General features: G+C 43.4%; 3 protein-coding genes across 4 annotated transcripts; 2 read left to right on the top strand and 1 right to left on the bottom strand.

The window, feature by feature from the left end:
* The first annotated feature begins 924 nt into the window (after positions 1–924).
* Positions 925–9,787, top strand: LOC122050918 (protein ESSENTIAL FOR POTEXVIRUS ACCUMULATION 1-like). 2 transcript variants are annotated; one of them, XM_042611790.1, is made up of 10 exons: positions 925–1,133; positions 2,627–2,697; positions 2,883–3,764; positions 3,839–3,959; positions 4,066–4,239; positions 4,422–5,174; positions 5,299–7,930; positions 8,803–8,966; positions 9,053–9,112; positions 9,195–9,787. In XM_042611790.1, exons 1-10 carry the CDS (start codon positions 1,019–1,021, stop codon positions 9,590–9,592), a joined length of 5,370 nt encoding a protein of 1,789 aa, XP_042467724.1. In that variant the 5' UTR covers positions 925–1,018; the 3' UTR covers positions 9,593–9,787. The 2 variants fall into 2 exon arrangements, with proteins under 2 accessions (XP_042467724.1, XP_042467725.1); XM_042611791.1 differs by having other exon boundaries at positions 925–1,091.
* Positions 9,788–10,272: 485 nt separating this feature from the next.
* Positions 10,273–11,023, top strand: LOC122050921 (LOB domain-containing protein 4-like). Its single transcript, XM_042611793.1, has one exon. It carries the CDS (start codon positions 10,458–10,460, stop codon positions 10,920–10,922), a length of 465 nt encoding a protein of 154 aa, XP_042467727.1. The 5' UTR covers positions 10,273–10,457; the 3' UTR covers positions 10,923–11,023.
* Positions 11,024–11,109: 86 nt separating this feature from the next.
* Positions 11,110–12,497, bottom strand: LOC122050920 (dof zinc finger protein DOF1.6-like). Its single transcript, XM_042611792.1, has one exon. The coding sequence runs from the start codon at positions 11,886–11,888 to the stop codon at positions 11,238–11,240; it is 651 nt and encodes a 216-aa protein (XP_042467726.1). The 5' UTR covers positions 11,889–12,497; the 3' UTR covers positions 11,110–11,237.
* Between the last annotated feature and the right edge of the window lie 1,973 nt (positions 12,498–14,470).

Here is a 14,470-nt window from a genome sequence, read left to right on the forward strand (position 1 = left end):
TATGATAATTGAACTATCAGTGAAACTGAGACACCATGTCAAAAGTAATCATGCTTCTTGAATTTACCTGATGGTTGGAATGTAAAGTCAGACCCATGCTACGTCAAAAGTCATCGTGTTTTCTGAATTTATTTGGTCGACAAAATATGGGTCAGACTGATTACTCTAAATATTTGATATATATAAAAATTATATTATTAACAAAGTGGCAGATATAAATGGGCTCGGCCTAATTCCCTATTTAGCCATTACAATTCAATGAGGCCTCAGTGAGCCCCAAAAAGTGGGTCGGAATCCAACCCAACTCGTTTAGCTTCTAAATCATTGAAATATTTGGATTTTGAGTTTGCTCACTAATATCTAATCCCAAACTCCGATTGCATATACAAATTTTTTTTGAGTACATTTTATTTTTTTGAAAAATTTAGATCGTGTCAAATAACTGTCCCAAACTGACCACAACTATTGTGCCGCGTGGCACTACGGTACAGTTCTTCGGACTCCAGTCCTTACCGACTCCACTGCTGTAACTTGTTCCGCGATCGAATCTTAAAGCCACACCTTGTTACGAGACAACGAATCGGCGACGTTCATTGACTCGTGCTGACCGTTGGATTCTCTGGGCGGGGCACTGGATCACGATTGTAAATAGGGCCGCCGGTGATCACACCGAAAGACGGGAACATCGCAAGAAAAGAATGTACGCAATTTGTACCCGGTGGGCCTCTGACAAAATTTAACATGAGAGTTGTTTGGATTGGCTGACTGATCTTTGGGTAGGATTTACAGGGTAACGACAATGGCAGTGAAGCGTGGGATCAGAGTGATCGACGGCTGGAATGACAAGGTGATCTCACCGCAGGGTCACGAATTAGTCCGCGACGATGCCCAGTGCTTCTCCCGCACGGACCACCCTTTTTAATCCTCCCATTTCCGTTGCCCTAATTCTTCTACGCTTCACCCTAGCGAGCAGCCACCACAGCACGAGTGAACCTTGCCGCCTCCCCTGCCTCCGACGATGGCCGACTTCAGGAATGCCGACGACAGCCGCGGCCTCACCGTGGATCCGCCGCCGCCCCCGAGTCACAGAGGTCGTCCCGTCTTTCCTTCCGGATTGGGCGTTGAAGCCACGGGTTCCGTGACTCATCTTTATCCTTTGATTCCTGTGCTATGCCTTTCGTGTATCTGGTTACGCCTCTGGATCGCTGTTTCCTTTTCCTCGCACCAAGACGATGCGGTTCTAGTATAGGGTTTTCAGTTTGCTTCCCTCAGTCTTTTCCTGTGTTCGATTCACATGATCTCGTTACCGTGTTCTTTGTTCTTTGTGTGATAGTGTAGGTGATGTTGTTAATTTTGATCGTAGATATTTTGATCTCGTACCCTAGACGTCGATCTTTCTACTGTAGGAAAAGAGAGAAGTTTGAAAATGTTGATCTTTTGCTCGTAGTTCCTATTCTTCCTCGCTTTAGTCGTTCACTGTACATTGTCGTGCTCGATTTGCCTCTCGGAGTAGAAAATGAGTGAGACAAAGGGATGACCTGGTACGACTACACCTGGCTAACTAATAAAGAAGGGAGTTCTTTTGCGTAGTTTTTTTTTTTTTGTTTTTGTGAATTTCGGGTGTAATCTCAAAATGAGTGTGATAAGAGGGGAGTTTGGTAATTTCCCCCATGCATTCACTCAATGCAATTTAGACAGCTGAATTCCCCACTAACGCTTTTCACAACATAGTCATTGTTACATTTTCTAGATCTTAGCACGTTCTTGAACTTCTCAAGAGTAAAGGTATACGCAATGACATTTTTTCTTGGCATGAGTCGTGATCAAAGTGGAGAAATTGAGGTGTTATTGTAACTTTGACATTTGAAATGTTATTTATAATTTTTTTTTTTGCCAACCCCACCTAGTGGGATAAGGGTTGAAGTGCCCATAGTGCTTTCAAGTAGCTGATTTAGTAATCTCTTCAATTTTTTAATAACTAGACATCAAATCAATCGCCTATTGAGATAGGTGTGCTTGTTTTTAACCATCACCCGATTAAGTTGCTGCTGGTCAATTTGCACAACCCAGAGGGCTACGGTCCACCCTTGTCAATTGGAATCAGAACACCCCAAGGCTTTGATAATATACATTTGGACAATGACACGCCATTGGGCGATTGATATCTAGATCACATGTTTTTAAAAGTGACATGTGGAAACATTTGCAATCTCACCCATGTTGGATGCTGTATCAAAGGCTGATCAATGAAGATCCATTGTTCCTTCTTATTGTCATCAATTCATTTCGTCTTTAAGTTAAATAACTTTGACATATTTTATTCTTGTATAATAACCTAAACAGTCAGTTGAAAGATGAAAACCATACCGTTATAAGCATCCCGAGTCATTGGCCATTAAAAAGATAAGGATCAGTCTTTGAGTTAGTAAATTGATCTTGCTGAATTTGCAGTGTGCTTATTTTAGGTTTGTTTTTCTGTAACTGGAGTACATTTAGCAAGTGAAATGTTTCATTTATGAACCAAAAGACTTATGAGTCTTGACACTATCCTTCCTGTAATTGGATTATTTTTCTGTGCAATCATTTTTTACTAACTTTTTTGTAAATGCAAATCTGATTTTTGCAGACAATCAAGGGTCTGAGAATTCTATACCTCTTTCTCCTCAATGGCTGTTTTCAAAGTCAGTTGATAACAAGGTTAGGTTTATGGATCTGTGAACAACATGATTTTCCTCTCTGTAGTGTAGATTCACCCATATGTTCTGCAAAGAGAGCTTCTGCTACGAATTATTATTCTTACTGCATTTGCTGTTCATATGGCATGATCTGTCTATATCTTTGGTACATGTTCAATATGTAATGTTGTGTCTACATATCTGCAGGAATTGGGCTCCATTCATGATAACAAGACAGATGATGTGAAGGCATCAGTGACTGTTGATGGTTATGTTAGTACTGGAAAGAAAAAGGAGGCCTTTAGGCCAATCTTGCATGATCCAGAAGGTGGTCGCCGAGACCGGTGGCATGATGAAGAGAGAGAAACAAATTCTTCCATTCGCCGAGACCATTGGAGGGAGGGAGACAAAGAGCTTGGTGATACACACCGAACAGAACGCTGGCCTGAAAATAACTCCAAGCATTCTGGGGAACCACGCACTGACCTGCGACGGGAGAGCAAATGGAGCACGCGTTGGGGACCAAGTGATAAGGAATCTGATAACTGGCGTGGGAAGTGGTTGGAGTCTAGCAAAGGCAGTAACCCGGTCCCTGACAAGACTTCATCATATTTCACTAGTCATGGAAAGGACATGAATAATCATGGAAAGGACACTGAAGGAGATGATCATTATTCTCGGTCATGGAGATCTAACTATGGTTTAGGCCGTGGGAGGGGAGACTCTAATTACAACCAATCTCAAACTCCTCTCAAACAGCCTAATATGCATGGTTATAGTAGAGGAAGAGTAGAAAATGGGATATCATCTATGTTTGTTGGTCGTGGAAAATCTAACTTTGGCACGAACAACAAGAACAGTGATACTTCTCGTGTTCATATAGTGGGTTCTTTTCATGAGAAGTTTGATGATACCTCTGGAGATCTTTCCAGCAAAAGATATACTAGGATAAAAATGCTTGATATATATAGGAAAACTGATATAAAGAGTATTAGATCATCATTTGATGAATTTGTTGAAGTTCCTTCCCTAACTCAAGTGGAAACATTGGAGCCCTTAGCATTTTCTGCTCCTACAGCTGATGAATCAGTAAGCAATTAGATGATCTCTTTGGTCAGAGTTTTTTTTCCCCCTTGCATCCCTTATGCTATTGATAATTGTAGGTCATCATCAAGGGAATTGACAAAGGAGATATTGTGAGTAGTGGCGCTCCTCAACTGTCAAAGGAATCTTCCATTGGGAGGTCTACTCCAGAAGCTGTCCCAGCTAGGCAGAGTAAATTAGGTGCCAATCTTTTGTTGTTTAGCTTTGTATAACTCTTTCACGTTGGATATTTTATGTTTATCATGCTCGCTCAGTTTCCTGTTTCTTTTATATTTATTGCATGCAGATAGTAAATATGACCTGCCAAATGCTGTGGATATTTATAGAGCTCAAATTGACAATTCCATGATGGAGAATTGCATTCCTTCTGAGAGCCCACCATACGATAAACAGCCATATCAACTCAGAAATTACACAATGCTAGATGCTACTCTCAGTAGATCTCGATCAAATTCAAAAGGTATAATAGATTTTTCATATATCCTTGTAAATTTCATTTTGTGTAGCCCTGTAAATTTCTTATTAAATCTGTTCTATTGGCAAAAATTATCTTTTTATTTATTTATTCTTTTTTGTTTCTTTCTATTGGATGGATATGTATTTTATTGGTTAAATCATTGATATTTGCTACTGTCTTTGTAGACCTAGATATTGTTTCAACAAATGCAGACGAGATGATTTCTAAAGATAGTACTCGGTTTGTGGCAGCATCATCTTTTGTTCCACAAAGATCTCAGTCAAGTGGGGACTATAAATCTGGTCCAGTATATGGTAGCAATGCTTTTTCCTCGGAGGTTTCTCTAGAGCATATGCGCCCCTCTCATCTACAGAAAGATATAGAGTCTAACACTGACGGAGTTGGTGTACATTCAGATGCTAAAAGCCATTCCTATATGAATAGGCAACCATCTGAATTAACAAAGGAAGCTTATTCTTTTATGCCCAAGGATGTATTGGTTGGCAGGAAGTTGCATCCCCCTTCTCCAGAAGATCTTTTACTATACTACAAGGACCCTCAAGGTCAAATTCAAGGTCCTTTTTCTGGAAGCGATGTTATTAGTTGGTTTGAAGCAGGATATTTTGGTATTGATCTGCAAGTCTGCCTTGCAAATTCTCCTGCTGACGCACCTTTTTCTTCACTTGGAGATGTTATGCCGCACTTGAGAGCAAAGGCTGGACCACCACCTGGATTTGGCATGGCCAAGCATGTTTCCACAGTGGATAGCACTCCTAAGGGTAAATTTCCAGGTCCTAGTAGCATTCTCACTGGGCTCAGTGAATATGAACAACGAGACCTAAGTATTGCTGCAGCTGAAACACAAAATCGGTTCTTGGAGTCTTTGATGTCTGACAATAATAGCAGTTCTGCTTCGGAAACCTTCTCTTTCAATAGAGGTTAGTTTTTGTCTGAATACATGTTCATATAACTGTCGGCAAGATCCTTGTGTGTTTTTTATAAGCACTGGCTTCCTCTTGTTCTAGCATTTCTTTGTGATACTTATATTTGTTTTAAGTTCAGGTTTGCCTGGTGTAGTAGGAGAAAGTGGGAGTGAGACAAATTACCTCTTGACACAAACCAGGTTGTTGGAAAGGCAAAGGTCTTTAATGAATCCTGTTTCATACTGGTCAGGTGGTGATTCATCATCAGCGCCCGGACCCAAAACAGATTTGGTTTCAGACTCTTCACCATATTCTAAACTATTTCCGTCAACTGTGGACTCTCCGGTCCAAACTCTTAAATCTCAGCAAGTTGACTTGCTGTCCCTTTTGCAAGCTGGTGCTGATAAGGCAGTTTCACGAACTGGTGGATATGGTGCATCTTTTCTTTCGAATTTTTCAGATGCTGCAACAGGAAATAATCCCCTTCATGCTGGCACTGAACATCAAGCTGAGGTATTGAGTATGCATTATAATCAACATTTGCCATCTCAGATACGATTTGGAGGTCATCAGCACAGTTTGCTGCCAGTAAACCAATCCTCATTACCTAATTTAATCTCTCAACATAGTGATCCTTCATTTATTCCACCAGATAAATTTCTTCCATCTGAGATGCACCAGGATCCGCGATTGCTAAGCTTGTCGCAACAACAGTATCTGCTGTCTCAACTTCATTTGCAGTCTCAGATTCCTGCTGCTCAATTACCTGTGTTGGAAAAGTTATTATTGCTCCAGCAGCAGCAAAAGCAAGAGCAGCAGCAATTTATGATACAGCAACAGCAGCAACAACAGCAACAATATCAGCAAATGCTTTCCAATGTGTTTTCCAGTCATCTGTCTCAGCAACAGTTCGGTGGTCCTTATGTTCAAACATCTGTTGCCATGCCAACAGGCAAGATAGCTACAGATCATGTTGTGCTTCAGAGAGGAAATGAACAATTACAGATTGGTCAGCAGATGCCAGTTGCATATGAAGGTAGTCGAGCATCGTATCATCCCAATACTAACCTACAAAGTTCCCTGAATGTTAGTTCACCGACTTCTGTACCTCTGTCTATCCCCTTTCCACATCATATCCTTGACCAAGGAATTACTTCAAACGAATCAGATACTCAATTTGTGATGGATAATGTTGCTACTCTTCCTGATACCAAAACAAAACAAGAGATGGCGGATGATTTGAATTTCTCTGAGACTCGAGGGGAGTCAGAGAAATCGGGTCTTGAATCCCAAAATATGACTCAGAGTTTGTGTGGTACAGAGAAAGAACAAGAGGTACCACAAGTGTCTCAGGCTCAAGATATTGCTCCCCTTGGTTTAGAGGACAGTCAATTATCTACTGATTTTGCACCTCCTATGACTGATCCAGTACATGATATCAATATTTCTTCATTAGATCTCAGTGACCAAAATGATCAAGCTGTCCCTAACAAAGTTGTTGAAACACAAGAAGTGAAGAAAAATTCTGAAAAGAAATCTAAGAAGCAAAAGAAATCTAAGGCAAAAATTGTTGTAGATGCAGGGAAAGGATTACCTATTTTTATTTCTAGCAAGGCATCAAACGTGGATACTGAAGTTGGTGTAAATGCCAATGAAGCTAAATCTGAAGTGCTGACTGATGTTTCTCTAGCATGCACTAATGAAATGTCTGAACCTCAAAGTCCCTCACTGGCATTCAATGTGAATCCTTTACCCAGTGGAACAAAAGATGAGGAAGCCAATGCGAATGTAGTTGCTACACCGGGTTCCAATCTGAAGGTATCATCAACTCAGTGGGCATGGAAATCTGCTCCAGGATTCAAACCTAAATCTCTTCTGGAGATACAACAGGAAGAACAGCTGAAGGCACAAAGAGGGATCAGTTCTGAAACTGTTGCAGTGACACCTGCCAAAGTTGTTCCATCTCCAGCCCCTTGGTCATCAATAACTAATTTCGAAAATAAGCCATCCAGTGATACTGTTCTAGAATCAAATACGCTCCTTGTGAACTCTGAAGATCCTCTTAAATCAAAGAGCAGGAAAAGCAATTTGCATGATTTATTGGCTGAAGAAGTTTTGGCCAAGTCAAATAAAGATATTAGGGCTTCTGCTGGCAATGCTCAGAGCTCACTTCTACCACTGCTATCACCAGGTCAGGCACATCTTGAAGCTTCTGCTGTTGATGACAATGATTTTGTTGAGGCTAAGGATACTAGAAAAGCTCGCAAAAAGGTATCAAAGTCGAAAGCTGCTGGAGCCAAGATACAACAACCAGTTGGTTCCGCTGAATTGTCTGCATCCCCATCAACTGTTGAAAAGGATAAAATTGCACGCCAAGTACAAGGAAAAGAATCTTTACCGGCTCCTCCTGCTGCTCCATCATTGGGGGATTTTGTTCTTTGGAAGGAGGATCAATCAAGCTCTGTTCCTCCACCAGCATGGTCATTCGACTCTAAGAAACAGCAGAGACCGGTATCATTAAGAGACATTCAGATGGAACAACAGAAGAGGTCTGGAACTATGCAGCAACAGCAGGCTCCAATACCAACAGCTAAAGTCCAGCCAAACCAGGCAAGTCGTGGAAGCGGGACTTGGCAGAATAGTGGAACATCACCATCTAACATTGCATCATCCCATCAGTTTGTTCCACAAGTTTCAAATCTGATAAAACCTAGAACTGAAGATGATCTGTTTTGGGGGTTGCCTGAGCAATCAAAACCAGAACTCAAAAGGTATATTTTTTCTTATCACAGTTCATATATTAGCATCAGAAGTGTATTCCAATTTAATTGCTATCATTGAACAATTTATTGTGTGATCTGTGAAGGCAAAATTACTTCTACTCTTCTGTTTTCTTCTCTTATATTTATCTGGTTTCATTTATTTAATCACTTCATCTATCTTATGATCTGTTCTTATTGCTATAATTATTTTTAGATTCTCCTATCAGTTTTCAGTTGATTTGATTAAAGATAGAGCATTCAATACTGTAGTTTAACCAATCAAATTGAATAGAGGTTGACATAGACCGAAAGTTGATGAATAAACATTGCGTTTTCATTAGTTGAATCGATTAGAGTTTAAAATGCATGAAACATTAATACAATTGAGAGCTTCGGACTTGGCTATGTAGATTTCCATGGAGGGATATATTGATTTATGCAGTTGAAACTCAAATAGCAAGACTAGCTCAGCTTCTGGTTGATGTTATGTCATAACAATTTGCTGTAGTTACACCTTGAATCCTGATACTTCTGTTTGTCCCTTCCGTCCACGAATACCAGCATTTATTTTGATCATTGCTAGGTATGGTAATGTGGTTGATATGATTGTTAAAAGTTTGTTAATCCATTTTGGTGAGTGTTATAGATATGGTTTAGGCAATAGTTAGTGAATAATAAAGTTAGCATGCCTAGTTGTTACTACTAGTTGGTTCCTCGCAATTCTTAATTTCAAATTTTTGGTGATTACATCCTGCTAGAATTTTTTTCCCTTCCTGTTTATGCTGGTCATATTTTCGTTTTTGATGCATGCATTTGTACTATTGCAATTTTTGATGTCCTTAAAATTTCAAAGATAATATTGATGAATTTATATCTAACAGGCCTGACTTCCCTCCAACCGAGAGCTCTGTCAGCAGGGCAGCTAAAGGCAAAGGAGTTTCTGGAGCAGGAACAGGGCAGAAGGTTGGAAGCAGAGGTTTGGATTATACTCTTTCCTCACCTTTGCCCATTTTGAAGGGTAGGGGCGTTTCTTCAAAGAACTCAGGTAAAGAAACTATCCATCAATTCCACCAGGGACTTGCTTGTAAGAGTTTATGTTTCTCACCCCCTCTTTGTTTTTCTCATATGCAGAGGCGATGGAATTCCAAGATTGGTGTGTTAATGAGTGGATCCGGCTCACAGGGACGAATGGTACTTATTAGAACTTCCAAAGATTTGTTTGTTTTTCTGTGCCCCGAAGTAATCGTTACATGAGTTTTCATTCGTGCATCAGATACCAGTTTTCTGGAATTTTGCATAAAGCAGACAACGTCTGAGGCTGAGATGCTATTGCGAGAAAACATCGGTTCTCTGGATCACAATCATGATTTCATCGACAAGTTCCTCAACTACAAAGAGTTCTTGCCATCAGATGTCCTCGACACTGCTTTTGAGTTGCAGAAGACCCACCCTATTTCTGTGGAGGACTACAGTCACCGGAATTCCAATGCCGTAGCTGCAGCAGCTGTTCCTGATCCTGATGAAGGCACAGATGATGCCTTCGATGGGCAACCCAAAGGACGGGGGAAGAAAAAGGGGAAGAAGGCGCACAAGGTGAGTTCGACGCTCTTGGGGTTTAACGTTGTCAGCAACCGCATAATGATGGGCGAGATCCAGACCCTAGAAGATTAGGATAAGCACTTGAGGATTAGGGCAGACAGGACCTAGGGTTCTGAGTGTACATACCTATTTATCTAAACTAACTCTTTTTTTTTTGTAAATTTCTTCCCATCTTTTTTACTGCTCTTGACTTGAAATGTGTCATGTATTTCAGAAATACTTGAAACTTCCAAGAATTTTTTTGCAAGGAAGCATCTAAAGACTAAAGCAAACCATGGCTCTTCTTCAAAGCTTTCTTCTTTGCTCTCTCCATGCAAAGTAGCTTGTTCCTTTGCAGGCCTTCACCGGAGTCAAGAGCAAGCAGCCATCGAATGGCGAAGATTAAATCACGATCGGATCCTAGGGCTGCTAAAGGTTCCTTACTGAGCACGAAAGCTTCTCTCCCGTGAGTTCCTCTCGGGATTCTCCTACCAACCCTTTCTTCTTGGCGACTCTAGCAGTTTCTGTGTTCCGATCCCATTGAATTCGCGTCAAAGGAAGACTAATTAATGAGCACGATTTTAGTGCAGACTGAAGAGAGGTGATGGTAAATTGGTAATTGAGTACAGTTGAGCAGTAGAAATATCTGCTATATGATATAAAAAAACATATCTTGTCAATCTAAATCATGATCTGTGGTGCCAAATTTGTCCCTCATCATCATGGAGCTTCGCATTTCCACTTCCTCTTTATTGTCTCCTCACTGGCCAGCGATGTGATGACTACTGTTCTTTTGTCTTTTCCTTTTTCGTTCCCTTCTCTATCGCTGGTTCTTATGCTGAGTCCGTATAAATTTAACAAGTGCAAATTAAAGGCATCGGCGCTGGAGAAGTAGAGAGGAAGCGGCTAGAGTAACGCAGGTGCAGATTCAATTGTACTGAGTCAGTGTAAGTTTTTGATGAAGGAAGCAGCAGGGAGGAGGCGGCAGAGCGCGGCAGCGTCGCCGTGCGCGGCGTGCAAGCTCCTCCGGCGGCGGTGCGTGCAGGGCTGCGTGTTCGCGCCCCACTTCCCGGCGGAGGAGCCGCGCAAATTCGCCTGCGTGCACAAGGTGTTCGGCGCCAGCAACGTCAGCAAGCTCTTGCAGGAGATGGCGGAGCAGCACCGAGGAGACGCCGTGAGGAGCTTGGTGTTCGAGGCGGACGCCCGGGTGCGCGACCCCGTCTACGGCTGCGTCGCACTCATCTCCTCCCTCCACCGCCAAATCCAATCCCTCCAGGCTCAGCTCGCCCTCTCCCAAGCCCACATCCTACACCTACGCATGCGTCGCACCGCCGCCGCTCACCTCGCCTCAGGCGACCACATCACTTCCGCCTCCGCCTCCTCTCTGTCATTGGAAGTCGATCAGACGGCTAGATTTTACTAGCTTCGCTTCTATATCAATTAACATCTAGCTACTGAACTTCATGATGATCTATGTAGATATGCTTGAACTGGAATGTAACGCAGAGCATCAAAATTTATGTATTCTCTCGTCAATTCAAGTAAGATTTAGTGATTGATCGGTGAGAAAATGCATAAAGTTTGAAGGTCACTAGCTAATCGATTAAGCAGGAGAGAAATTAGCAAGTGTTTTCCAAAGCAACAGAGTACATAATTATAGGAGACGTCTGATACGCAAGCAAAGTCAAAACTAGCTAGGAAGCCCCCTCAAACTAATGCCATTGCCATTGTCGAGCAATTAGTGGAAGTCCCTCGCCGGAGCGCCGCCTCCGTCGGATGGAGCGGATATGGCGAGGTCCGGCCACGCCAAGTTCCCGCCGGCTCCGCTGCTTCCTACCCGCCACGCGTCTCCCGGCTCGTCGAGCAGCGAGTGGGACCAAAGCAAGGCGTGGTGGCCCAGGCCACCGAACCCCATCTCCTCCGCAGCTGCCCTGGCGGCGCCGCAACCGAGCCCCAGCCCGAGCCCCAGCCCGAACCCTGCGCGGCTGGGGACGAAAGCCTCCTCCATACCGAGCAGCCCGGCGCCGCCGCCGGGGAATAGAGGGCCACCGCGGCCGGCTGGCGAGTCGGAGGCTGCCACCGCATCAGTCGATGCAAGCGGAGGCAGGGCTCGGAACTCGGGGGCGCCGGCGGGAGCCGGCGAAGGGCGGAGGCGCTTGCGGGAGGCGCCGCCGATGGGAACATTGCGGAGCGTGCCGCCGAGCGTCCAGTAGCGTCGGCAGGACTTGCAGAAGTGCCGGGGCTGCGACATGTTGTAGTTGTTGTAGTAACAAAACTTGGTGTCCCGCGATTCACACCGCGGGCACCGCTCCCTTCCAGCTCCCGCAGCCAGCGCCGGCTCCCCCTCCGCCGCCCGCCGCCGCCGCGACTCCCCTGTCTCCACCCCCATCCCGCTCCCCTTACAACTCACAACGAAAGCTTGATCTTTCACTCCCCAAGTAGCTAAATCAACCACACATCAAGGACGATCGAATTGAACAAAGCCGCAAGAAGGTCGGAGGAGGATTTATAGAAGGCAGAACAAGAAGAGGGGGAAGTGGTCTCGGGATGCGCGGTAGAAAAAAAAAAATAGCCGAACATATTCGACGTCGTTGTCTCGGTCTGTACGGATTGAATTCAAAAGCTGAGCCATGGAAGTGGAAGGCGGAGGAGGGAGGAGGGAGGAGGGCGTTGGGAGGAGGGAGGGAGTGGTCCGTACGCTGCTAGCTACACGGCTTAACTTAATTTCAGAGGACCGCGATTAGGCGATGAGAAGCCGCTGTCTTCGCCTCCAATCCCTTGGCTCCTTCCGCCCACTCCACCGCATCGATCCTTTCGATTACATGCTCTCTCTTCCCCCACCATCACCACCCCCAGCAGCAGCTCTGATCAGTTCGATCCACGGCATGCATGCACGAAACCAGAGCAGAGTCGCGCAGAGGACGACAGTGAATATCTGCTGAAACTGCTGCCGAAGCCCTGGCAAGTATGCATTGCATGACTCTCGAAGAGGTTTGAGAACGCGCCACCATTGTCGGTCGATAGCTAGCACCAGCTGCTGCAATTTGGCCGCTAGCATTTTGGAATTTGCTGACTTGCTGCCCACCGCAGCTGCTGAACCAACATCTGTCACTGTTCGACATGCAGCAGCAACAGTGCATGGCGATTCGACACTATGCCACTCCAAAATTTTTGTCTCTGTGCGGGTCCCAAGGAGGAGACGAGTCAAGGAAGTGGATGGAATTGGGAGAAGCAGCGGGACGTGCTCGCGAGGGATGGAAAAAACTGATGGTTCAGGGAAAGGAGTAGAGACGCTGAGTACGATATAGAGTCGGGTGTGTTTTCAGTTAGGGAGGGATGGCCATGGAAGGAGGAGACGAAGATGGCGGTGCGAGCATGAGCCATGGTGGCGCTTCAACAGTAGATGGTGCCATGGTGGGGGTGTGTCGCAGTCTATGAGGTAGGACAACAAGTAGGTGCTGTTAGGTCTCTGTCACTGGAATAGCTTGGTGCAGGAGACATATATATGGATGGCTGCCTTTTTCCTTTGTAAACATATAGCTAGCCTACCAAAATTCAAACATAACACTGATTGATTTTGTGTTTATTATCATTGATGTGTCGGATAGAGCGATCTGCATGTGGCAGAGCCAAGTTAAAATTCAAACCGTCTGATTAAATTGACCCAGACAACCGACTCAATCTTATTCTTAGGGGATCAGCTCAGTAGACTCCACTTACACGTACCATCAGACTCCTCCCACTCGTAACATCCGACTTCTTCAGTTAAGTCACCCCGGACTAATCTCCTTCGGTGTGAAGGGAGAATATGGGAGCTTGATATACGGAGCTCGACTTCATCTTCCACTCGACCTCACCTTCTCATCCGTCCCCACCTCAAGCTCATATCCTACATGGCTTGTCGGTAGATAATAAAATGACATAACTACTTCATTCATGAACCGTTTCTCTTGGAAGACATGGAGAACGGGAGCACACGCTTTGAAGCATGTAGGTAATGAATGTGCACATCCACGATGAGCGTATACATTCATCTCTTTAAACGGTCGTCTACTACCGTAAGAGCATGTATGTGTAGACATACACATTTTAACTCTTCTCCTCTACAATTTTTCTCATTCTCCAACCCTAGTGCTATCTTGAACAAACCAGAGCCAAAATCTGGTTTAATTCAATATTTTTCTCTTTCTCCTCTACAATATTTTGTGAACTTAAACTCTATGAACAGATTAACTCAAAACAAGTCGAGAAAGATATTACTCTTTTTGTAGGTTCTCCAAAAGAAGATAAATAGAAGAACAAACCATAGCCAAGATTTGAATCTGACTCATAAGACAAAGAAGAACAACTCATGAACATGGTCAAAAAATATTCATAAGAAGAAAGAACAACTTCTTGAAGAAGGACCTACAAAAGGTAATCAAGTTAAATGACACAAAGGCGAAGATCACATCCTATGGGTGTAACAAGAAAGGACATTACAAGCACGAGTGTCCAAAGGTGAAAGACGATAAATCCAAAACAACCAGAAAAAAAGGCACTCAAGGCGACGTGAGACGAATCATCTTCAGAAGAATCCGATGTCGAATATCTGAATTACCGCGCACTGATCACAACAGGATCGGAATCAGAAAGCGAGTTGGAACAAGACGATGAGTCCGAGGATGAATCAAGCATGAGTCCGTACTCGTTTATGAAGGTTCGAACAATGTATCTTCTATCATAACCTCAAAATTCTTTAGAATTATCGCATATTTAAATAAAAAATTAATTAAATATAAAAAACAAAATGAAACGCTCCTTGAGGAAAATCAACACCTCAAGGAACAGATTGAAAATACAAATCTAAATCAAGTTGTAAAACTTGAGGAGAAAAACATAATATTAAAGAATGAAATTAACAAACTTAAAGGATTGTTAGAAACTTTTACCACTAGATATAAAAGCTTTGATTTAATTCTTAAAATCCAA

Source organism: Zingiber officinale, chromosome 3A (genome assembly GCF_018446385.1).
Source record: "Zingiber officinale cultivar Zhangliang chromosome 3A, Zo_v1.1, whole genome shotgun sequence".
Taxonomy (NCBI): domain Eukaryota; kingdom Viridiplantae; phylum Streptophyta; class Magnoliopsida; order Zingiberales; family Zingiberaceae; genus Zingiber; species Zingiber officinale.